Raw genomic sequence first — 25,346 nt, 5'->3', positions numbered from 1 at the left:
TAGTAAGGACATGAGCCCCTTGCTATGTGTTACAAACATCTTTCCAAGTTTGTAACTTGTTTTTCAACTTTGATGTTTCTTTGCCAGAGGATAGTTAACATTTTTGTGTAGTCTTTTATTCCCCCTGCCCCCCCCGTGGTTTCTAATTTCTAATTCCAAATCCGTCAGTTTCTGGGTTTGCCTCTGGGTCTCTGAACCACAGTTTCCTGCTCTGTAAATGGAGTGATGACGCGAGTGTGGGTTTGATCAGCGCATCTGAATCTGAAGGCGCCCTGCTAAAGGGGACAGCGCTGAGCAGCAGGGAACAGCCCCGGGAGCACGGATCACTCGGTGACTCCTCCCTCCACTATCCGCAGGCCTGGGGAACTGCGACCCCGCCTCTGATTCGAGCTCTACGAGCTAACGTGTGTGGCTCCGCCCGTCTAGCTTCCGACCAATGGACGAGCTTCGTAAGGCGAAGGGTTCCGCCTCCAGGCTTACTGACCAACAGAGGAGCTCCGTCTTGCTCGGAGCTCCGCCCCTTGTTGATCTGAGCAATGGGCGCCCGCTCTTCAGCGCAGGACCCGCCCTCGCCGCACGCCGGGCTGCGGGCCGCACAGCTCGTTCCGGTAGGCGGGTCCAGCAGAGGCCGGTGTGGTCCCAGCTCCGGCGGAGGCAGGGCCGGCCCCGCAGGATTGGGGCGGACGGCAAGCAGGCGGTCAGGGCGGTGCAGCTTGCGGAGCCGACGTCCGGGCCGTGAGAGCAGGGACGGGGTACGGGGCAGACCCGGGGATATTCTGAGCAGGCGGACCCGGGCGTCGCCGGCTGAGCGGCGGCTCGCCCCCTTCCGGCCCGGGGCTGGTCGGCTGGGCCTCGGGGGCAGGGCGGGCTGCGTGCCGGTCTGGCCCTGCTCTGCGGCCCGCGCTCGGCGTTCCGGGCCTCCCGGCCGCGGGCCCGCCCAGGGGCTGCAGGACTGGCCTTCAGGTGTGGACCTAACAGCGCCCTGTAGCCGTTTGAAGCGCTGACATCTGCGAAGGGCTTTGTATTGCAAACTCAGAGCGCGTCGTAGTTCCGGAAGCGCTTTGACATCCCCGAAGTAGCGCTCTGCAAACTGAAGCTCTTGGTAATCGCGGAAGCACGTTGTGGGCTCGGAAACCTAATCGAAAGAAACCTTTAGTAAATCCTGGGACCTTTTGGACTTCTCTGAAGCGCTTTGCTATCGCCGACGTACGAAGCGCTTTAGCCTCTCTGAAATCTTGAGATCTGTGATGGGCAGTGGAAAAGGGGAAAGGTCAGTGAAGTCATCCCCTGGCTGTGACCTAGTGGCCTGCCCTCCCCCAGGGGTTCCCGGGAAGGCGGGAGGCTGAGGAAGGGGCAGCCAGCAGGCTGGTGGTGGACCCCCGGCCGCCTGTTTACCTTGCAGGTGCCCATGGCGTCAGAGCGGCGCAAGGTCAAGTACCACTGGAGCAGCACTTCGGATCGGAGTTCCCGCAAGCGCAGCTGCCTCCGGGAGCCCAGTGATGTGGCCCCCTCCAGCCACCCAGCTCACAGCTCTGTGTCGCGTTCAGGAGGGGCCAGCAGCCCCAAGCGCCTGAAAGCCCAGAAGGACGACGATGTGTCCTGGGGCTCATCCCGCCGCAAAAGTTCCACCTCCTCCTCGCATTCCCGCCGCAGAAGTTCCACCTCCTCCTCCTCCTCCCATTCCTCTGGCCCAGGTGCGGGTGGGGCCGCCTGCAAACGAGGTCTGATTCCGAGCTCAAAAGGGTTCCTTTCGTCAGGGGGATCCCCTCTGCGCTCTGTCAGACCTTCTCTAGAAGAAATGGCTTCTCTCGAGGAGGAAGCCTGCAGCCTTAAGGTAAGTGGCCCCAAAGCCTTGCAAACGGCGAAGCCCATTCCACTTGGATTGAGATGTTGGCGGTGGAGTTTTGATGAAAGGACGCTAAGAAAAAGATGTTTGTTAAGATCTCTAGGGTCTTCCCAGGGGGCTAAGCGCATACTGGGTAGATGCCAGGGGATGGCCTGAAGTTCGGTGGAGAGGTAGTTTGCAAACTTGCCAGCACTTTGAAACTACTTTAAAATGCCTGAGGTTCTGCACAGGTGTGGGCCCAGCTTCCTGGTATTGAAGTGTTTCTCAGGTGCTTGTAACTGGCAATCAGTCATGGGGGAGATTCTCTGTGCCAGGTGGTTGGCGTTCCCCAGAGACATAGGTGTATGTAATTTATTTGTTAATTTACGGAGTTGTGCCATGTACCTCGAGGCACAGAACCAAAAAAAAAAGGATTTGGTTTTTGGTGTGGCTTTTCACCAAGGTTATGTTTTCCAGCATGTTGGGCTTTTGCATGGTGGGGCAGGGTTATTTTAGAGGTTCAACATTTAGTTCCCCAGTGGGAACATACAGGAGGGTTTCATAATGTTGGAAAGCAGACTGAGGAGTACTTCACGGAGGAAGTGCATTTTATCCACTTATTTAACTTTTTTTTTAAAAGGATTAATTAAATTTTCTCAACACCTGCACTGTGTATGTGAGAGAGAAAGTTGAACGTGAATTTGGAAATGTTCAGTCTCCTGCGGTTGGGTTAGAGGGAGGAGATGAGTCCTAGTTTTTGTTGCCGGCTACTGTGTGAGCGTCAGCCACCTCTTTAATTAGGTTTTGAGCAAATGTTTATCCAGGTCCTAGCTTGTGCCAGGCAGTGTTTCTAGTTGCTTGGGATTTGCTTTCTAGGTTTTGGAGGTATGGGCCTTTAGAGGTGGGGAGTTCTGTACCTGGAGGAGCAAAGAAAGGCAAAGTCTTACTTGGGTAAGATGGGTTGCCCCTAAATAAAGTTATCATTAAAAAAACCCAGAACCAGTCAGAAGGAAAACAGTTTGTCCTAAAGCCTTTGCTGAGTGATTTCTGATGTGGAACTGAGAAGTGAGGCTGTATTTAGCTCTGTGTCCTTGCTGGCAGGCTGTTATCCTTAGGAGAAGTGTTCCACGTGTTTTCAATGTGGCCCTCACAGTCAGAACCCTTGTATGGGCACATTGATTTTTTTAAAAAAAATTTAATGGTGAGTTGAAAGGCTTTGTCTTTGATATAAGTGTGGGTAATATGAAGTATATATAATATGATGCATGTGAATGAGGTAAATATGAGGCTAGTTTGATCTTGTCATTTATCCTTGATGCAGTTTCAGTGGTTTGGGGTATAGGGTAAAACGATCAGTTGATTAAATCAAATCTCAATAACCAGATCGTGAGGCGAGGAAGAATCTAGCGTAGTCTTTCAGGTGTGCTGCGTGCTGGGCTGGGCTCTCTGGAGAGTTGAGGGTGTGGCCCCTGCCTCATCTCATGGCAGACTCGGCTCGCTCTCCTCCAGGCCTCAAGGGCCTGCTTTACCAGAGTCACTGTCACGGTTAACCTCGGAGAGGTGAGCGGTCCGGTCCTGTCTCAGAAGTCGTGGGGTGCTTCCCTTGGCTTGCTGTCAGTCTAAGCACGTGAGTGAGGCTTGTGTGTCAAGCACCCTGTTGGATGGTGGCCACACGAGGTGGCTTCTCAGGAGCTTGGTATCTGGAGGGAGGCCTGAAGAAGTCACGAGACTGCCTCAGGATACGGTTTGGTGGAATGGAGGCTGAGGAGCTAGGTAGGGGGCAGCTTGCAGTGGGGTGTTACGAGCCAAGGGAATTTGGATTTATTCTAAGCCATTAGGGAGCTCTGTAGAGAGGGAAGGCAGATTTGCGCTTTTGGAAGATCATTCATGTCAGTACACTGTGAGACTTGATGGAATTAATCCCAACTATCCTTCTCTAGTGCTGCTAAGCGCTCTCCCTAGAGAGGGTTTGTTAGTTTGAAAACGAGGTGCAGTACTTCACTCATGTAGATGAATTTGAAAATGTCTCTGACCTTCCCCTCTGTCTGCCCCTCTTCCCCGATTCTTTCTGCAGTCATTTGCAGACTTGTTTGTCTAAGAAGGCAAAGCCCCCTCACCACTCACCTGCCTTCTTCCCACCCGTCCACCTGCCCTTTGCATTTGCTCTGTGGACTTGGAGAGGCACACACTTAGCTTTGTGCGTCCCCCTCAGCACAGAAGCCTCTGTGCCAGGTCATGGAATATTCCGAGGGAAGATGTTTATCTTAGTTCATTCTAGCTGCTGTAACAAAATGCCACAGACTGAGTAGCTTATAAACCACAGAAATTTCTCATAATTCTAGAGACTGGAAGTCTGAGATGAGGGTGCCTGCTTGGTGAGGACCCTCTTCTGGGTCACAGACTTCTCTTTATGTCCTCACATGACAGAAGGGGACAAGGGCGCTGTCTTGGGGCCCCTTCACCAGAGTACTAATTCTGTCAATAAGAATTAGTCACTTTTATGACCTAATCACTTCCCAAAGACCACAAAGAATAACACCACCATGGGATCAGATTTCAACATTTGAATTTTGTGGGCAACACATTTAGACCATAGCTAGACTGGCATTTTGGAATCATTAGAGATTCATGCTGGCCACCATCTCCTTGTTTGTGCCTTATTACCTCCAGGATAATTGTTGGCAAGGTTTTCTCAGATTTTTTTTTTTTTTTTTAATTTTTTTTGGTCTGTGCTGGGTCTTTGTTGTGGCAGATGGGCTTAGTTCCCCGTGGGGCGTGGGATCTTAGTTCCAGGACCAGGAATCTAACCCATGTCCCGTGCGTTGGCAGGTGGATTCTTAACCACTGGCCCACCAGGGAAGTCCCTCAGATTCTAACAGTAGTTGATGATTTTCATTTACTTTATTTTTATTTTATTTTATTTTTTCATTTACTTTATAGAGAAGGTTGAATGTCTCTATTATGAGCACCTTCACCTACCTTATGTTTAGCCTTTAGTATGACATATCCAAATTTTAAAAAAATTTTTTTAATTTAACTGAAGGATAATTGCTTTACAGACTTTTGTTGTTTTCTGTCAGATATCAACATGGATCAGTCATAGGTATACATATGTCCCCTTCCTCTTGAACGTCCCTTCCATCTCCCTCTGTCACACTCCTCTAGGTTGATACCGAGCCCCTTTGAGTTGCCTGAGTCATACGGCAAATTCCTACTAGCTGTCTATTTTACATCTCACCCTCTGGCTGCCCTCCTCCCCCGCCCCGCCTCGTATCCATAATTCTGTTCTCTCTGTTTCTCCATTGCTGCCCTGCAGATAAATTTATCGGTACCGTCTTTCTAGATTCATTATATATGATACATATACATTAGTGTATGATGGTTATCTTTCTCTTTCTGGCTTACTTCATTCTGTATGATAGGCTCTAGGTTCATCCACCTCATTAGAACTAACTCACATGCATTCCTTCTTATGGCTGAGTCATATTCCATGGTATGTATGTACCACAGCTTCTTCTTTTTTTTTTTTTCCTTTATTTATTTATTTATTTTTTCAGTGGGTTTTGTCATACATTGATATGAATCAGCCGTACCACAGCTTCTTTATCCATTCATCTGTTGATGGACATCTAAGTTGCTTCCATATTCTCACTATTGTAAATAGTGTTGCAGTGAACATTGGGATACAAGTGTCTTTTTTAATTTTGGTTTCCTCAGGGTATATGCCTAGGAGTGAGTTTGCTGGGTCATATGGTGGTTTTATTCCTAGTTTTTTAAGGACTCTCCATACCGTCTTCCATAGTGGCTGTATCAATTTACATGCCCACCAACAGTGCAAGAGCATTCCCTTTTCTTCACACCCTCTCCAGCATTTATTGTTTATAGACTTTTTGTGATGGCCATTCTGACTGGTGTGAGGTGATATCTCATTGTAGTTTTGATTTGCATTTCTCTAATAGTGAGCGATGTTGAACATCTTTTCATGTGTGTGTTAGCCATCTATGTCTTTTTTGGAAAAATGTCTGTTTAGGCTTTTTCCCCACTTTTTGATTGGGTTGTTTTTCTGGTATTGAGTTGTGTGAGCTGCTTGTATATTTTGGAAATGAATCCTTTGTCAGTTGTTTCATTTGATATTATTTTCTCCCATTCTGAGGTTGTTTTTTCACTAGTTTAGAGTTTCCTTGCTGTGCAAAAACTTTTTAGTTTAATTAGGTCCCACTTGTTTATTTTTGTTTTTATTTCCATTACTCTAGGGGGTGAGTCAAAGAGTTTTATAGTTTCTGGTTTTACATTTAGGTCTTTAATCCATTTCGAGTTTATCTTTGTGTATGGTGTTAGGAAGTGCTCTAATATCAATTCTTTTACATGCAGCTGTCCAGTTTTCCCAGCACCATTTATTGAAGAGGCTGTCTTTGCCCCACTGTTCTTGTCTCCTTTGTTAAAAATAACTTACTCATAGGTGCATGGGTTTATTTCTGGGCTTTCTATCTTGTTCCATTGGTCTGTGTTTCTACTTTTGTGCCGGTACCACATTCTCTTGATGACTGTAGCTTTGCAGTATAATCTGAAGTCAGGAAGGTTGATTCCTCCAGCTCCATCCTTCTTTCTCAAGACTGCATTGGCTATTCGGGATCTTGTGTGTTTCCTATGAATTGTGAAGTTTTTTGTTCTAGTTCTTCAAAAAATATCATTGGTAGTTTGACAGGGATTGCATTGAATCTGTAGCTTGCATTTGGTAGTATAATTATTTTCATAATATTGTTTCTTCCAACCTGGGAACATGAAATCTCTCTCCATCTGTTGATGATATGTCCAAATTTTTAATTCAGTTTGGGGAAGGAAGAGTGGAAGGAAAAGTTTGAACTTTATGATGTGCTGGAGAAGGAGGTTTAGTAGGTAAGTCAGGTCCGACTCTTTGGTGACCCCAAGGACTGTAGCCCGCCAGGTTCCTCTGTCCATGGGATTTCCCAGGCAAGAATACTGGAGTGGGTTGCCGTTTCCTTTTCCAGAGAATCTTTCTGACCCAGGGATTGAACCCATGTCTCTTATGTCTCCTGCATTGACAGTTGGGTTCTTTACCACTAATCCCACCTGGGAAGCTAGAGCTTGTCAAATGTGAATCTCAATATTTGACCTCTGTTCAGTTCAGTTGCTCAGTCGTGTCTGACTCTTTGCGACCCCATGGACTGGAGCACGTCAGGCCTCCCTGTCCATCACCAGTTCCAGGAACTTGCTCAAAGTTACGTCCATCGAGTCTGTGATGCCATCCAACCATCTCATCCTCTGTTGTCCCCTTCTCCTCCTGTCTTCAATCTTTCCCAGCATCAGGGTCTTTTCCAGTGAGTCACTTCACATCAGGTGCATTCACATAATTCTCAGTCTTGTGAGGTGGGTAGTGTTATCTGTTTTATTTTTTTGAGAAGTAAAGCCATAGTTATGCTAAACCCTTAAGACTTTAAGCTTGTTTGTTTAATTGAAGTATAGTTGATGGCAGTGTTATCTTTCTGTCTTACTTAACAAATGCTTAGATATCAGTGAACAAATATTTGAGCACCTACTATGTATGTAGGCCCCGGGACAATGAGACTCAGAAAGATTAAATGTCTGGACCAGGGCCACACAGCTTGTACAGGTCAGAGCTACAGTATAATCCCAGGTCAGTCTGACTTCAAAGCCAGTGTTCTTGAGGCTGCTGCCCTCCTGTGAGCACCTACTCATCCGGGCCCAGTATTAGATGGGAGGAGCAGGGAGATGAAGAGGGCAGCGTCCTTCCTTTAAGGGGTCTTTTAGAGGGTCACGCAACCCAGACACGAGAAAGCCTTATGCATCTTGGCTCCTGAGTGATGAGACTTTCACGGGGGATCCTGTCTCCTGCTTCACTCAGGGATGTCTCAGTGCTTGGGTGAGGCTGTGCTGGGGCTGGTGGTGCAGAGAATGACAGTTCATCACAGTGCGATGTGGTAACAGGGATATTTGAAGTACGAGGGAGTCAGAGGAGTGAGTGACTAACCATCGGGAAAGTCCTCACAGAAGAGGTGTCATTTGAGTTCTCTTGATGGACAAGGACATTTCAGGAAACAACAGTGTGTGTCTTAAGAGGATTATGAAATGCTGTTCTGATGCTTGGGGCACTGCTTATTCCAAGGCCCTCCTTTCCCCCTTCTCCAGTGTTTCCCTCAGACACCTGGGTGAGTGGAGAAAGGTAGGAGATGATGCTGGAAGGAAGACTGGGGCCCAGCTTGGGAGGAGAGCTTCTGGGGTCACACTCAGGAGTCAGGCAGACACAGAGCCGTTGAAGCATGTTAAGCGGAGGTGTCACGTTGCCAGATTGTAGAATTCCTTGTGGCAGCTATAGAGAGAGGATGGGCAGAGGCATTCCTCTGTGGTACCCACCTCTGCCCATCCTTCATGACTGCTGCTCGGAGATAGCCCCCTTCATCTCTTTCAGCTCGTTCTTCTAGTCCAGTTTCTACTGAAATTGTTAACAATGGCTGACTGCGCTGAGGGCTGGCATGACGTCTCCACTAATGTCTCATTTGCTAAGTGCTTCGTATATGAAATCACCTTTCATCATTTCTTATTTTTTTCCTCCAGGTTGATTCCAAAGATAGCCCTCGTAGCTCCGTGGATTCTGAATTGGCAGCGGAAGCGGAGGGTCAAAATGGTACAATGGAGGAACCACACAAGGTCCAGAAAAGGCAGAGGGATAGACATCGAGACCAGGGCTCTGCCATGATCTACCTAAAGGCCATCCAGGGCATCCTGGGAAAGTCGATGCCAAAGAGGAAGGGAGAGGCGGCCCCAAGGGCAAAACCCCACATAGCAGAGCGTCCCCGCCGCGGAGAGGGACCAGCCAGGGGTGTCAGCGTGGCTGCTCCTCAGAAAGAGAGAGAGTCCACCCCAGAGGTCAGAGCGGAGGAGGAGGCCGCTGTGCTGGAGAAGAGCAGCTTCTGTGACCGGAGGGTGGTGATAGACCCTCAGGAGAGACACAGCGAGGAGCCCCTGGCTGGCCGCAGGATGGTCACCGAGGAGTGCTCTCCACCCCTGGAGTTTCTGGATGACTCTGACTCGCATTTGAACGGCCAAAAGGTGAGTCAAGCTCAGGTCAAGCATGGAGTTTTGAGTTTTCTTAAATGTCCTTGGTCTTTTTAGTTTGATCATAACTATTACTCATTCAACGCAGTCCTTGACTTACCCAGGGCCTCAGGAAACAAACTGATAGTTCTCTTGCATCATGCCTTTCAGATTTATTAAGAAACCTCAACTCAGTGCTAGTTTTGTTTTAGGATTTATATGTTAAGATACAGATTTTCCTGTGTAACAAAGGCCAAAATAACATTCACTTAAGAAGTTTGCCTTACAGAGGATGGGTCCACGGTGTGGGCGACCCCGGTGCCTTCTGCTTGACTCTCTGCTGCCCCTCGGCGGTTTCCATCCTGTGGTTGGTTTGAGCGGCTGTGACCAGGCTCCACACGTTACATTGACATTCCAGGCGGGAGGAGGGGAGAAGAGCGAAGTACATTCCCTCCCTTTTAAGAGTTTGGCTCAGAGGTAGTCCCCACTGTGTCTGCTCATATCTGTTGAGAAGAATCTGGCCAACACTTGCAAGAGAGTCTGGAAAATTCCAGACTGACTGCCATCTGGAAAACACTACATTCAGATAAACTTCTATTGCTATAGAGGGAGACAAGGCAATGGCACCCCACTCCAGTACTCTTGCCTGGAAAATCCCATGGACGGAGGAGCCTGGTGGGCTGCAGTCCATGGGGTCTCGAGGAGTCGGACACGACTGAGCGGCTTCACTTTCACTTTTCACTTTCATGCATTGGAGAAGGAAATGGCAACCCACTCCAGTGTTCTTGCCTGGAGAATCCCAGGGACGGGGGAGCCTGGTGGGCTGCCGTCTGTGGGGTCGCACAGAGTCGGACACGACTGAAGTGACTTAGCAGCAGCGGCAGCAGCTATAGAGGAAGGAGAGAGTGACACTGACTAACACTGGAGGGAGACTAGCAGTTTTTAACATTTTTTCTGATTCGGAGGGAAAAAAATTCCTCTGTGGTACTTCTCTCTGCCCATCCTTCGTGACTGCTGCTCGGAGGTAGCCCCTCTCGTCTCTTTCTTCTAGTCCATGTTTCTAAGTAATTTCGCATTGTTTATTTTTTTAAAATTTAGACATCTGTGGACTTTCTACACAGGAGACGAGAATTTAGTTCTCTACACTTTGACGGTACCCACACGTGTAAATGTATCCTCTCTGCCTTCCTGTAGCTCCCTGGTTCATAATACAATTTTTAGTCAAATCTATTTACAATTATTATGACCGTATTCATAGCTGACTGACTTAGTATACTCTGATTACATTTCTGTCCTTATAAAAGTTGATCTGCCTTTCTTTCCCGTAGTTTTCTCTGTTCTTACGATTGTTTCATCTCCCAACTGCTAGTACTGTTGCAGGAAGGGGGACCCCTTCCAGGGCCCGAAACTGGACTCTTGTCTAACCCTCGGAAATGAATTGTCCAAGGAGACACATGTGCTGACAAAGCAAGAGATTTTATTGGGAAAGGGCCCCGGCGGAGCAGGAGGGTACGGGGCCCCAGGAGAACAGCTCTGCCACTGGCTCACAGTTTTATGGTGATGGAAACTTCCAGGTTGTCTTTAGCCAATCATTCTGACTCAGAGTCCTTCCTGGTGGTACACGCCTTGTTCAGCCAAGATGGATGCCAGAGAGAAGGATTCTGGGAGGTGGGTGGCCTGGGGTGTCTCCTTTTGACCTTTCCTGAGCTCTTCTGGTTGGTGGAGGCTTATTAGTTCCCTGTTCCTTACCAGGACCTCCTGTGTAAAACAACTCATGCAAATGGTTACTACGGTGCCTGACCAGGGTGGGCGGTTTCAGTCAGTATGCTTCCCCTAACAGTACCATAAAATTCTTCTCAATATTGTCAAAATAAGTAGTCTGATCCCCACCTTTCTTTTTTTTTTGAGGGTATATTCCTTTTGATTCCTTACGATTCCTTTTTTCCTTTGTCTCTTTTCATCTCTGCTTTCTTTATGAATAATTAAGGAGAGTGCATATGATAACACATACTTTTAAAATTTTTGGCATACTTAAGTTATAAAACACTGGCTCAGTTTTTTGAGTTGTCCTTTTTTAGACATCCTGTTTCATTTTGAGGTTATAATACCTTCTCTTGTTTCTCTGAGAATATGAATTAAAAGTTTGTTTCGAAGTTTTCCCTCCACACTACTTTTTTCAGAGTTTAAATTGTTTTTTGTTTTTTCCCCTAAATAATTTGGCGTCTGTCTTTTGTGGTAGGCCTTTCCTCAGATGTTTCGGGTATCTGTTCATATTTTAACGATGAGGCATTAAAAACCAGTTGTTGGAAGTCTTGGTGCCTGGGTGGGCTTATCACCTGCTGCCTTTAACATCAGGTGATCACCTGTAGCTTTATCCTCAGGCTGCTGGGGGGTGAGGGGTGGGGCCCTGGGACAAACCCTCCCGTGCTCTGCTCAGGAGCACAGGTCCAGCTGCTGGTGTTCAGGAGTCAGGCTGAGGGAGGTGCCCCAGTTCATCAGCGTCTAACATGTGATGACCCTCGGCGCTGTGTCTGTTGCCCCTGACTCTTCCACAGGCTCCTTGGCTTAACTTTTCCAAGCTCATACCTTATCTTTTGCGGGGCGGGGAAGGGGCAGACCCATCTCTACAGGATGGGAGCAAGGATCTGGGGCTCTTAACTTCACAAATCCTCTTTCATCTCCAGCCTTGCCTTCATTTTGAGAGCTCTGATACCTCCCATTCTTGAGTCTTCTGGGGGCCTGTAGTATGATTCAGCATGTTTTGGGAGTTTTCTCACTGCAGGATTAGTTTCTGGCCATCTGTGATCTGCTTATCCAGTGACCATTCCTCTATCTGCATTCTAGTATCTGATTATTTTTTTAGTTTGCTTTGCTCTTTTTCTATTGCTTTCTCTTCATAGGTTTATGCTTTTTGAAGTCCATTTCCTGTAACTTTAATAAGAGTTTTTTGGCAGGAAGGACAAAACCCACATGTGCTGTATTTAATTGGAAACCCCAAGAGCAGTAGGTTTTGTAAACTACTTTCCCCGCCAACCCAGTGTATAATGCCTGTGTTTCTTGTCTAATGTAGATCATTTTTTTGCTGCCTGGAGTTCCCTGGTGGGGGTGAACTTTCCAAACTTCTATACCCAAACTCCCATTTGTCAGACTGGACACTTAGATTGCCTGTTGAGTATATATTTGGGTAGGTTAGCAGATGAGTGTTGAGATCAGACAGTTTTGAGTTCATATCCTGGCTCTGCTGGTGTACTGCAGTCTTAACCTCTTTGAGCCCCAGTTTCTTCCTCTATATAAAAAGGCATGATTCTTTAAATGTTATCACAGACTATTACAGGGATCAGCAGACTCAGTCTGTGAAGGACCAGATAGTAAATATTTTAGGTTTTTTGAGCTTTTAAGGCCTCCATTGCAACTATTCAACTCTTCTGTAATGGCATGAAAACAGCCATAGACAATACTTAAATGAATGAGCCTGGCTATGTTCCAATAAAACTTTACTTAAACCAACAGGCAGTGTATTTGATATGGCTTGTGGGTTGAAGTTTGCTGAATCCTAAATTAATACATGAAAATACTTTGCTCAGTGCCTCGTGTATAGTAGATTCTCAATAAATGCAGCTTTAAATCTCACCATATGCACTTGAACCTCAGGCAGTCTTAAGTATAGGTAATTGTCAATTTTCCCAAAAAAGGAAATCCAAAACCTTTTCCTGGCCAACTTGACTATATATAAAGTCTTTCAAGGTCTTAGATGATGTCATCAAAGTCTGTTTATCATATGTATTTCTAGGTACATGTGCATTTTTTGAAGTCTTTTTTCCCCCCACTCTGCCATTTCCCACCCCCTCATATTTGATTAGTTTTATTGAACCTTTTCACATGTTTCTCTGACATGGTCTTCCTTGTCACTGGAGTTACTTTTTGAGTCATGTAATGTGATTTCCTGAACTTCCCTGATGAGAAGAAGAAGAATCTGACTCAAGAGGTCTGAGATGGAACTGTGGAATTAGTTTTTTTTTTAATCAGTACCCTGAGATATGATAGTCTGTGAAGCAGCCAGGGGACAGCTCTGCCCTTCCCTCTCCTACCCCATATTATTTATTTGTTGTTACATCTATTAAACAAACAAAAAGATGTCATTTGACTTGTAGAATTTCCTGTAGCTGAGATCTCACTGATACAGTGTAGCACTTTTTGGTCTGTATTACTTTGTCCCTGGAAATTCTATCCCACATTGCAAATGGCTGTTCCCTTTGCATTCAGTTGGTTCAGTCTTTGGAGGTAAAGTTTTGGGCATCCTATAGTGTAACCATGTCTAATTATTCTTTCGGTTAGTATTTTAGGAAGTATATTTCCACTGTTTAAAACTAAAAAATGTATTTAGTGAAAAATAGCTTTCCAAAAAAAAAACCTTTCCAACTGGCCCTGTGTTGCCCTATTCCTCCTCATACATATATGTTTTTTAAGTTTCCAGTGTAATTTTATGCATAACCACTTACCTTATTGCTTTTCAAAAAGTTATCTTTATAAAAAACTAAAAACTACCTTTAAAACCTTTGTTTAAAATGATGTCTACCACAGAATTGTGAGGTCATACCCCCAGGAATAATTATTAAATCTGTTAGCTTTTTTTTTTTTGCTTCCCATCTCCCCTCTTTTTTATTTTTTTATTTCTTCCCCCCCTCTTTAAAAAAAAAAAAAAAAGAGTTTAGGGAACCTCTTTAAATTCTCAAATTAGTTTGGCTCTGAGTTTTGTTTAGGGTCATTTATCTTCTTCAAATAAAAGAGTATATCTTGTACTACAAGAGACTGTGATGACTTGAATATGAAATGAACCCTCAGAAAAGGGAAGTACCATTTTGAGGAGAAACCCTTGCCTTCCATTTGGATATTTTTTATAATTTTAATCAGATTAACTTTCATTGTTGGGGGAAAATAAAATAGTGAAATATACCTTGAAGGGCTAGATTGCAAAGATGTTAACTATCTGTTAGTGTATGTGAGAGGTATTTTATTGACATGTACTCACATGTGAACATGTCCAGCAACTAATGCTTGGCACCAATCTGTGACCTCTCTAGCATGTGGTTGTGGGTGCTCAGAAGTCATACGGTAGTCGACCTCCCCCAGAGGAGTAAGACTGCGTTGACCTCGTCCTGGAAGCTGCTGTCCCTTCCCAGTCTATCACTTACCATACAGGTTGGCCCAGGTTCAAGAGGAAGGGTCACAGACCCCACCTTTCAGTGGAGAGTAATGTCAAAGAATTTGCAGACACACCCTCAAGCCATTCAAACTGCATGCTGCTACATTTTGAATGTGCTACAGACCTGCTGTTCGTGATGAGATGCTGGGCAGTGCTTTTCTCTAAAATCCGCCCCCCCCCCCCCCCACACACACCCTGTATGTTCTAGAGGGCGGTTTTTTTCCAAGAGGGGTTCTTCAGAAAGGGAATGCAGGTGCAGCCTCCCTTCCAGGGATGGCACATGACACCCTGATCCCCAGTTTATTCCGTGGTAGCCCGGCTCACTTTCTGGGACGTAATCAAGAAGCCAGATGACAAAGTGCGCTAAGGAGTCAATGCCGTGCCATCACCGTGGCCAGAGAGCGGCCGGGGCTTCTATTTGGCAGGTGACCGAGCACGGGCGGCTGTCCCCACACAGCACGAAGGCGAACCTTCTGTCTCTTTTCTCCTCTGCAGCCTAAGGACCGGGAGGTGGTGATGGAGCGCGCCTCTTCAGGAAGCGACTGGTCCGACGTGGACGAGATTTCCACGGCCAGGTTCTCTCAGGAGGAGCCCGTCTCCCTAAAAGCCTCCGCCGTTCCAGAGGCTTCCGCCTTCCCCACGGACTACGTCATGTACCCGGCTCACCTGTACAGCAGTCCCTGGTGTGACTACGCCAGCTACTGGGCCGGCGGTCCCAAGGCCCCCGGGTGCCCCTCCGCGGGCCGCGGCGGCGGCAGCACGACGCAGGCGGGCCGGAGTGGCCGCGGCTCCTCGCCCGCCTCGACGGTGAGCCCCCCGCTCACCTCCCGGGAGCCTGAGGCTGCCAAGGAAGGCAGATCCCGGAAGTCTCGTGCGTCTCGTTTCTCCAGAAGCTCGGAAGAAGGAGATGTGAAGGAGAAGAGAACATTCCAGGAGGACGTGCTGCCGCGTCCGGGTGAAGAACCTGCATCTCGCTCCCTGCCCAGGAGCCGTCGGGAGCCGCGGCTGGAGGGTTTCATCGACACCCACTGTCACTTGGACATGCTCTATTCCAAGCTGTCATTCAAAGGGACCTTCACCAGGTTCAGGAAGATTTACAGCAGCTCCTTCCCTAAGGAGTTTCAGGGCTGCATCTCCGACTTCTGCGATCCTCGCACCCTGACCGATGGCCTCTGGGAGGACCTGTTGCAGGAGGATCTGGTGTGGGGGGCCTTTGGCTGCCACCCGCATTTTGCACGTTACTACAGTGAGAGTCAAGAGAGAAATCTTCTGCAGGCCTTGAGGCACCCCAAGGCCGTGGCATTCGGGGAGATGGGCTTGGATTACTCTCACAAGTGCACCACGCCTGTCCCAGAGCAGCACAAGGTAATATCATCCTTGGTTTGCTCACAGTGTTCGTTCCTCTCTTAGTGGTTACATAAGGGTTTCTCCACTTTGGGAGCTAAAGAATTTAGAGTCTCTAAAAAGGTGATTGCTCTTATCCAGACCCCTTCTCCCTAGGTGTCATTGGGCAAATGCTTTGCAAGCTGTTTCTTTCCTTTCAGTTGTATTATGAAAGAAGAGGAGGGTTGGGGCTGAATGACCTTTATAGCTAATGATACAAATGTCAAAGCTTAAATTCCTTCTTGGGAAGCAACACATTTTGTTTGTTTAATTAAACAATATGTTTTTCTTCTGATTTTAAAGTTAGTGTGCCCATTGCAGAATATTGCAAAACACACAAATGAGCAAAGATCATCATTTCCCAATCCAGGAGAGATAGTGACCATGACTTCTCCCTTGCAGTGAGCTTCATTTCCTCTTGTTCTTTTTCAGCTGGCTCCTGGGGAGGACACATGCTCCATTGCAGCCACTGATCCTGTCCCCCAACAATTCTTTCTTAATATTTTTGAAATTCAGATGTGTTTTGGAATTCATATTTTTATTGTCGCTATCCCTTGGAGAGTTGCAGGGGGCAGTTGGTGGCATGTCTTATGAGCACCTGTCAAAGAATCAAGGAAATGGGTGCTGTATGTACGTGCCTTTTAAAAAAGAATTTAGGAGATTTATAGAGAGAAAGGAGTAGTTTGAATGTTTTTTCCACCGTGAAAATGTTCCCGCTTCATTAAATATTCTTTGAAAAAATAGGCTTTTTTTTTAACAGCCATGTAATGTTCCACCCCAAGTCTATAATAGTTTGATTATGCTAGTAGCTTTTGCTAGAAGCAAAAATTAAGTATTAAAATTAGAATCTCTTGCAGACTTCTGCCTCTGGAGGAGTTCAAGGAGGGCAGATATGTTAAAGAGGGCTCCAGTGGGCTGTGGGTACTGGCATTAGCTCATCGTTAGTCCTTGAAAGCATTCCATGCTGTTGGTTTCCATGCTCACTTTCCTTTAGTTGAAACCACAGGTTAAACCTGAGTTATGTCAGAATTGGTATTGGCTCATTGCCGCTATCTTGAGAAGAGGTAGTACTGAGTGTTGGACTTGAAAATGTCATTTTCAAGTGAATCACCTGACTCAAAAACATCTTCTAATTCGATGTTAAAAATTCAAACATGAATTATATTCCACGATTGAAAAAACTACTCATGGAAATATTAAGATGAGGTAATTTGTTTATAATGAATTACTCTTTTTGTTCTTTTTTTCTAAACCTGAACTTGTTAGAGGAAAGTAGAAGTTCTAGCCCAGTTTTTTTCATTAAGATTGTTAGCAACATGTGTATTTTACCACTAAAGATTTTTAAAGTGGCCTAGAGTTTTTTTGTGTGTGTGTTTTTAATGTAATGTATCTGTAGGTGTTCACCTAGCAGAAGATCTGATTTTGGTTAAGAAAGCAAGTTGCAGGAAATACCTTTAGTATTTATTCTTTCCACAAGTAGTTGAGCACCTCTGAGAGTCAGGCATCGTGCAGATGTATCCATGGCAACTTTTTGCGTAGGAAAAGGTGTGCAAGGTGATGGATTCCCTCTGGGGAGTGGGAGTAGGAGCAGGGACAGTGAAGGAGAGGACATGTATCTTGGAGTGATGCTCCTGAGCCCTGACCCGCCCATGGAGCCCCAAATAAGCATTGCCTAGTGGTTGCTCCATGCAGAGTCTGGGTTCAGGCTTGAATCGGGGTGCTCCAGCTAATCAACTGCAAATTGTTTGACCTCACTCAAATTGTTGGAGCCTCCGTTTCTTTACATGATGGGCTGAGCACCCTATCTTTGGGTGTTTTTGAGGATTGCAGGTTATAATACACCTAAATAATACTACTAACTAGTAAGCAGTCAGTAAGTGTTAGCTATTACTACATGAGTTTAAAAACAAAGAATGGGAGATGGTGGGGGTTGCCCACTGGACTGGCTGCTCTGGAGGTAACAGACATCCAGAATGGCCCTCACCCACAGTTTTTTGTCGCTGCCTTCTTCCAGGTGTTTGAGAGGCAGCTACAGCTGGCCGTGTCTCTAAGGAAGCCCTTGGTGATCCACTGCCGAGAAGCTGATGAAGATCTTCTGAAAATCATGAAAAAATTTGTGCCTCCAGACTACAAGATTCACCGGTGAGACCCTAGAACTTCAGCAGGCAAATGAAGTGAACATGTCCCTCTGTCTAGGATGTTACTGGGAAAAACAAATGCAGTGAGAAGAGCGTTGATAATGTTAGGTCTTTTCATAGAATCTTTTCAAAAGATTAACTGTCATTTTGACCCATGAGAAATTTCTGATACTTGACCACTTTTTACCTAAAAAATGACAGCTTCATATGGTTTGAGCTAACACCCTGAATCAGTGTGACCCCCATCCCATGAAGCAGGTTGTCACGGAGTCCTGGTTCTCAGAAATGAGAGCTGTTGATCTAGGGGGAAGCTGCTGTGGGTCCAGTGGTTGGGCACACAGAGAACATTCCAGGGCACTGGAAAGGAAATTTTCTCTCCTGCTTGCAGTTTGATTTTCACCTAGAGATTCCTTGTCCAGGGGATCTTCCCAACCCAGGGATTGAACCCGGGTCTCCTGCATTGCAGGCAGACTCTTTACCGTCTGAGCCACCAGGGAAGCCCTGCTTGCAGTTTGAAAGCTCACCCCTCCCCACCTTAACGTCCAGGAGGCATCTCCTCTAAATGTTATCTAGGGTTTCTTTAGTTGGGTAAACTCACCAACCTCCTGCCATGTGCCCGTTCTGGGCATGGAATGGCTTGAGGGGGCCCTGGAGGAGCTGAGAGACAGTCTGCTGGTGACTCCCCAGAGGGTGTGGGGCTGAGGGGGCCCAGGGAGTCAGAGCACGGGCCCTTAGCTGCCTCTGGCTACAAAGGGGCCAGGAGGCGAAGCCCAGCTGGCTCTTTCAAGACGGGCGAGACAGGTTAACTGAGAAAGCACAGAGTCTAGATCCCAAGCCCAGTTGTGACAGGTGGCTGAAGAGGGTGGGGCTGTCAGGCCTCTAGACCACTGCCTTCCAGGCGCCCAGGCAAAGAGGGACACCTCTGAGTGGAGCGGCCACCAGAGATGAGACGAGGCAGTCACTGGGCCCTTCTGGGCTGATGTATATGCTACTGAGAACATGGACAGGTATCAGGTTAAGAGAAGAAAAATTCACCTGTCGGCCCCTTCCGGTTTATTCGATTACATGGACGTAATTTCTGCCCACAGTCGCCGTGATTCAGAGGGGCTGCAGTTGTCAGTTCTGCTTCTGACTGTGTTGACTGTGAGTCCTTCCCTTGGATGCAGTCTTTGCATTTCTGACAATCTGTCCACCAAAATTAGAAGAGGTGCAATGTCTAGAGGGGGCTGGGGCTTCGGCAGAGTGGCTAATGAGAGAACCCTGATGTGGGATTCTCCTCCTCGCAGGCACTGCTTCACCGGCAGCTACCCGGTCATCGAGCCCCTGTTGGACCACTTTCCCAACATGTCCGTGGGCTTCACAGCTGTCCTGACCTACTCCTCCGCCTGGGAGGCCCGGGAAGCTCTGAAACAGATCCCGCTGGAGAGGATCATCGTAGAGACGGACGCTCCCTATTTCCTGCCTCGACAGGTAGGGCCGTCTTCAAGCTAAGTTGAGGCGCTGAGGAGAGAGGGTGGGAGGTGGGTGGTCACCCATGCAAGGCTGGCAGGACCAGAGCCCCCAGTACCTTTCCAGGTCCCGCCCTTGGCTGTGTAGATGTCTCCTCTCTGTTGCTTTGCAGAACCAAAGTCTAGGGGGCTGAGAAGCTGAAGGGTAACCACTCTCTTCCAGGCAGTGCAAAGCCCTACCCCGTAGAGGGTTGTCCAGGAAGCGTGGGACCCTGCTCACCCAGAGCCCCCATGACTGGGACTCTCCCTGCGTCTGCAGGTAAAGGGGTCTCTACACAGCTCCAGAGGCCCTGCTCGGGGAGGGCCGGGGAGGGACACGTGCCTGACGGCTGTGCGCAGGAAGCACAGCGATGTCCTCAATGCTTGGTGTCTTCCAGGTTCCCAAGAGCCTTTGCCAGTACGCCCACCCGGGCCTGGCCTTGCACACGGTTCGAGAGATCGCCAGGGTCAAAGACCTGCCGCTCGCCAGCACCTTGGCCACCCTGCGTGAGAACACCTGCCGCCTCTACAGTCTTTAAGCAGGGAGGGTGCCGCCAGGAGTCTCCTAGAAAAGGTGGGGGGAAATCACATTACGTATGTAGTTTTGCAAAACCAAGACCAAAAATGACTTGGTCTCTATAAACGTGGAGCAGGTAAACATGGGCTGAGCAATGAGCCTGGTCTGTCTTGAGTGAACTTGAGTTTGTATGCTAACTCAGTTGTGTCCGACTCTTTTGCAACTCCGTTGACTGGAGCCCTCCAGGCTCCTCTGTCCATGGGATTCTCCAGGCAAGAATGGGTTGCTTCTCCAGGGGATCTTCCCAACCCGTGGATCGAACCTGCATCTCCTGGGTTGGCAGGCAGATTCTTTACTGCTGAGCCGCCAGGGACGCCCCTGAAGTTGAGTTTAACCTTCATCCTTTTCTCTTCCCCACACCCTGCAGGATGACCAGCGGCCTGACAAGAGAAAGGCCGCGTGAGCTCTGCCCGTGGGTCCCTGCTCGAGGATGTTGGAGAGCCGGCTGGGATGGAGAAAAGCTGGAGGGGTGTTTCCCGAGACCTCCTCGGAGGCCTCTGCTTCAGGCTGGTGTGGGTGGGGGAGGGTGGGGTGGGGTGCAGTGGGTGGACTCGGGGCTCGGGCTGGCCTCCCGGCCACGGTGCTCCGGGCGACCCAGGCAGAAGAGGAAGAGGGCGTGAGGGCGCAGCGAACTCACCCACCCCGTGCCTGTGTCTGCGGCTTAGGTGCAGGCAGTCTGCATGTGAAGTCACGCTGCTCCTTGTTTAGTGCGCGTGAGCCAGTGGTGTGGTTCCTGGTTCTCTAAACACAACTCCCGAGTGGGAAATCTCTGGAGGACGTTGGCCGGGGACCTGTCTTGGAGGCTGATGCTCCTGTGGCTGGTGAGGGAGCCCCTCGCTCCCCGGGGTAGCTCTTCAGTCTGGCCCGCCCCGTGGCCAGTGTCGGTTCTGCGTTAGCACTGACTGAAGGACTTCAGCTGCGGCCTCACTGGTTCCACTGCTGTTGACACAGAGAGAGCCGAGGGGTGTTCACTGTCCAGAGCAAGTCCTGGCTGAGGGAACCTGGATCGACTGGGGGACCTGAGGAGGAAGCCTGTTTGAGGACAAGGACCCCAGGGAAGGTGTTCTTCCCCTTACTGAGGCCCCCAGGGCTGCAGCTCAGTTGTGTTGAATTAACTGGTAAGGGTCCAGTCTGCCGCAGAAACTGTCTGCTAGCCTGCCGTCGGGGGTCTCAGCCCCGCTGGCCTCCACTTTGCCCCCTCCTCCTGCAGCGTTGGACCAAAAATACTCCTCCCGTTCCATCTCTCCTAATGGCCCCTTGTGCGCCCCACCCAGGTCGAGAGGCAAACCAGTTTAATTCTCCAAAGCTCTGCTGGCGCCGCCCAGCCCTGTTGCGTTGCCTATGCAGAACAAGAGGCCTGGTGTCCATCAATCTCCCATTTCCCATCCTGGGGCTCTCCCTCACTTTGGCCTCCACTGTGTTCTTTCTCCACGGTGGAAGTCAGAGCCCCTGCTCGGCCTCTGAGCAGCCAGGCCGTCTCAAATTCTGAGCTGTGCTCTGCGCCCTGCTGGTGCCTTGTCAAGGTGTGTTCCTTACAGAGCCTGGAAGGTTATGACAGTCGAAGGGTAAGAGTGAGGACGCTCTGCACTTGGCACAAAAGGATCCTTTATTCCAACTTCCTCAGTGAGACAGGCCACCCTGCCTCCTTTGTCTGTTTCTTGGAGACCAGTAGCCGAAATCGTAAGATCCATCACTTGTGCTGGATCCCTCTAGGTGTTTGTGGAAGGTGCTTTGGAACCTCATGAGCTGCAAGGAACAGGACTTGGCGTTTCGTGTGTGGTGTTTCCTCCTTGCCCTGGTACCTAAGTTGCTGGCCTGGGAAGTGGGCCTTGATGCACTGTCGACCTTCCATGGATGAGCTGTGCATCATCTGTGCCTGAGATCTGGGGAGTCCAGAGCCTTGTTCTCCTGCTTGGAAGATTTGGAGGACTTAGTGTTTTAGAGTGCTCCACTGTTCCCCAGATGAACTGCCGCTTAGCCGTCTCCTTCACGACAAGGCCTGGAAATCACACCAGCGAGGGAAGCCAGCCGGGCCTGCGTGCGGTGACTAGGAGTGACAACTCTGGACGTCTGCGCCATCGCGGTCTCCCTGCCGAGGTGAAGCACTAGGTGCTATCCACTTTTACCTCCAGGACTAAGGGTTTTCATTTCTGTTACACAGTGAGACGTGGCTGTGGCAGGCGGGCTGGGGTGGGGGGTGAAAACCAGCTGGCATTGTTTTTCATTTACAGTTTTTGGATGGCCAACTGGATTGTTTCTGCCGTGTTGCTGGAATGCTTCTCTATCTCTGCCCCCTCGTCCCCTTTGGCCATCTCTTTCTGAAAATAAAGTGATGGATCTTCAGCCAGCTCCCATGGTCTCCATGTTTGTTTGTATTTCTCAGAGTGTTAGCAGTGGTTTGGCTGTTTCCTAGCTTTGTACCCTAAAGATCCAGAGGTCTGGAGACCTTCTCAAATATGTCTGTGCTTCAGCAGAATTCAGCTGGAAGCAAGCAGCTTCGATACCTTCTCCAGATCTCTGCTGCCTCTGAGCATTTACTCTCATTTTACTGCCCAGGAACACCCAGATACACTTCTGCTTCTTAGCCTTGAAAAACAGACACGTTCTTTGTTCCCGACCAATGAAACAGGAGGGGAAAAAATGGAATAAACGGCGGTGTTGTTGATGACTCCATTGCACTGTGGGCTCTGGACTGTGAACTCTGGTGCCTCTGGGCAAACTCTGCACACAGTGAAACAGAACTTCCTCCTGTCTTCCAGCTCTGTCTTAAGGTATACTTGGACACACGTGTTCAAGCCAAAAGTAAGCCTGTCCAAAGGGAGGCTCTGTTCCAAGAACAGTTGATGAATTTGGAATCTGTTGATGTCTCCTCTGGGATGCACAGTCATTGGTTTGTGTATTTCCAGCACATTCCTCTGTCTCAGCTCCGTCCCAGCGGAGTGCATGGCACCTGTGTCTGCCTGACACAGGGATAGTCTCTTTGCAGCTGGGAATCTGCTCTTGGCCTTCCTGGTGTTTGGCATCTTTCTCTGTGTATTAAGTTTGGGACCAATAGTAACCATTTACTGCAAGCACTTTCATTTTTATGTCACTCATTTCTGTAAAATCCAGGCAAATGTCCACTGTGTGGTGCTTGAACAAAGTGCCCAGGATGGCAGCAGAACCGTTGGTCAGTGGCCAGGCAGCCCTCTTGCTTGCTATAAATGCTCGTTTGTCAACAGTGTTCGGAAGTGAATTCAGACCAAAGTGCGATTGCTAAGCATGGGTCTCTGTGTACACTGTCCTAAAGGAATTTCTTACACCCCTGTGTGTGTGTGTAAGAAGTTAAATACACATTATCATTCTAATGTACTGGGCATATAATTTATAAAACAATTTTTTCATAAGGACATTTTTGTTGTTGTTGTTTTTCCTGTGCAAACACCTTGCTCAGCCCAGGGGGTAAATATACCTGCTTCGGAGAACCAGAAGTTAGTGTTGTAGGGAAGTGATGTGGGCAGGAGACGGTGTGAGAAGGCTGGCATGGGACCAGGTTTGGAAATGCTCATTTTCTCAAGTGTGTCCCCTGTTTCCCTGTGAATCAGTTTTATTTCTTCCAGTTGTTAACCTGAAATTGTCCTTGGCCTACTCCAAGTTGATCCCATGTCTTATGAATGAAAATGAAAAATGGAAACAAAAGGCTACCTTAGGTAGCAGGGCAAGAGGATAACATTGGTTGAGAAGCAGCAGAACACCGGGGAGCCTAGGCCCAAGGCCACAGCTCTGGGTAAGTCGGAAACCTGTTTGCTATGTGACCTTGGGAAGTCACCTAATTCCTCCGGACTTCAGTCTTCTTCCTCCTAAGTGGGTTTGTTGTGGAAATTAACTGAAATTACATTAAATTCATGTGAGACGTGTTTGGGACAGTGCCTGGGGCACAGCAGGAATGCAGTAAAAGGTGGCTGTTAGGATAACTGAATGCCTACAGTGTGCAGATGTCCTCCAGGGAGATACTGTGTTCAGTCTTGACAGTGACCCAGGGAGGTGGGTGTTTCACATGGGAGGAGCCTGAGAAGTTCAGTGTCATGGGCTGGATCAGACAGCTGGTGTTCACATTTGGGTCCGAGTCTGAGGCCCATAGCGTTCCACCCCACCATGCCACCTGGGCTTGCTGAGAGAGCCCCGTCCAGAGTGGGTGCTTAACATGTTTCTGGAATGAATGACCTAGGCAAGTGGGAGAGAAGGCTTGTGTGTGCCCCCTGAGAAAGGTGTAAAGCCTTGTCTTTGTGGGGCAGCAACAGGTGACCAGCATTCCTTGGAGCGTGGCACCCATCCTCCCCTGAACCCTGACTGGCTGCTTCTCCACCAGGTCAGGAGGTGGTTTCTTGGGCTGTTTGATGATGGTTGGGCCTGGGCTCCTCCTCTGGATGTTCAGAAAAGGGCCCTTGGCATTGCTAGCAACGATGAGGGTGGCACCCCTGCTAAGTTTTGGAGCTGGGATGTGCCTCAGCTCCAGGCCCACACATGGGTCTCTGCATCAGAGAGAAAAGCTGGCTCACTGGAGGTGGACTTCGCTTCCTCTCTCCCTCCACCCAAATCATTCACTGCTTTCCAATACCTTAGATTCCTCTAGTGGGGATGTGTGTGTGCCGAGTTGTGTCCAACTCTTTGCCACCCAACGGACTGAAGCCCGCCAGGCTCCTCTCTGTGGGATTTCCCCGGTAAGAATACCGGAGTGGGTTGTCATTTCCTCCTCCAGGGATCTTCCCAGTCCAGGGACCGAACCCACATCTCCTGTGTCTTCTGCATTGGCAGGTGGATTTATTACCACTGCACCGCCTGGGAAGCCCCCCTAATGGGGGTAATGCCTTTCAAACTAGGGTCATCCCTTAGAGGCAGATGCTTTCAGAGCCAAGGGCTCGGTGAGCTGAGTCACTACACAGTCAAATAGGTGTGTGTGTTTTCCTGAGATGGAAGGGATGTGTGTGTGTGGTCTGCCCAATGGACAGGCACGGAGTTGATGGCAGAGCCGCAGCTTAGAGAGTTGGGTGCAGCGAGGTAAGTGAAAGAGGACAGGATAGCCTTTTCATTCCATCTCCCTTTCATCGAGGGTCCCCTGCATTTCCCTAAGTCATATGAGAGCTGACGCCTGTTCTAAGTCAGGTGGGGCCACCAGGCTCTGCTGCCTGAATAGGACCCTGTGGGCAGTAAGCCACTATATATATGCTCCTGGGGTCTTGTTAAAAAGCAGATCCTTGGAGAAGGAAATGGCAACCCACTCCAGTATTCCTGCCTGGAGAATCCCATGGATGGAGAAGCCTGGAGAGTTACCATGGGGTCGCAAGAGTTGGACATGACTGTAGTGACTAAACCAACACAGGTATGTATAACTGAATCCCGTTGCTGAATAGAAGTGATTATCGCAACATTGTAAATCAGCTATACTGCAGTAAAAAAGGAAACAAACAAAAAAGCAGATCCTGATCTTCTAGAGCAAGGATGGGGCCCAAGATTCTGCACTTCTAAGAGGTTCCCTGATCACGGTGACATCCCACGGGCCACGTGGCGCCTTGCTGAGGGATGGTGGTGGGCTATCAGGTGCCCATCAAGTGTGATGCGTGGTTTGCACTACAGGGCTGTGTCTTAAGTGATTGGTGGCCAGAATTTCACTGGAGAAGAT

The 25,346-nt window shown here is 48.5% G+C and overlaps 1 protein-coding gene across 2 annotated transcripts; it reads left to right on the top strand.

Annotated features, from left to right (window-relative positions):
- The first annotated feature begins 594 nt into the window (after window positions 1–594).
- TATDN2 (TatD DNase domain containing 2) lies at window positions 595–22,036 on the top strand. Of its 2 annotated transcripts, none has more exons than XR_009690313.1 (8): window positions 595–1,270; window positions 1,403–1,834; window positions 8,420–8,914; window positions 14,598–15,467; window positions 17,500–17,627; window positions 18,910–19,093; window positions 19,295–19,390; window positions 19,509–19,645. XR_009690313.1 is itself a non-coding variant. In XM_061127948.1 (8 exons), exons 2-7 carry the CDS (start codon window positions 1,409–1,411, stop codon window positions 19,647–19,649), a joined length of 2,244 nt encoding a protein of 747 aa, XP_060983931.1. In that variant the 5' UTR covers window positions 597–1,270; window positions 1,403–1,408; the 3' UTR covers window positions 19,650–19,684; window positions 20,055–22,036. The 2 variants fall into 2 exon arrangements, 1 of the variants encoding a protein (XP_060983931.1); XM_061127948.1 differs by lacking the exon at window positions 19,295–19,390 and adding an exon at window positions 20,055–22,036 and having other exon boundaries at window positions 597–1,270; window positions 19,509–19,684.
- The last annotated feature ends 3,310 nt before the right edge of the window (window positions 22,037–25,346 follow it).

The sequence above is a fragment of the Dama dama genome, chromosome 24 (genome assembly GCF_033118175.1).
Source record: "Dama dama isolate Ldn47 chromosome 24, ASM3311817v1, whole genome shotgun sequence".
Lineage (NCBI taxonomy): Eukaryota > Metazoa > Chordata > Mammalia > Artiodactyla > Cervidae > Dama > Dama dama.
Note: the sequence above shows the minus strand (reverse complement) of the source record. Positions and strands in the feature narration are given on the sequence as shown.

Coding starts and splice junctions, on each gene's coding strand:
- TATDN2 (XM_061127948.1), top strand. CDS start 1,409: ATGGCGTCAGAGCGGCGCAAGGTCAAGTACCACTGGAGCAGCACTTCG. Junction 1,835..8,419: donor AGGAAGCCTGCAGCCTTAAG/GTAAGTGGCCCC, acceptor TTTTTCCTCCAG/GTTGATTCCAAAGATAGCCC. Junction 15,468..17,499: donor CTGTCCCAGAGCAGCACAAG/GTAATATCATCC, acceptor GCCTTCTTCCAG/GTGTTTGAGAGGCAGCTACA.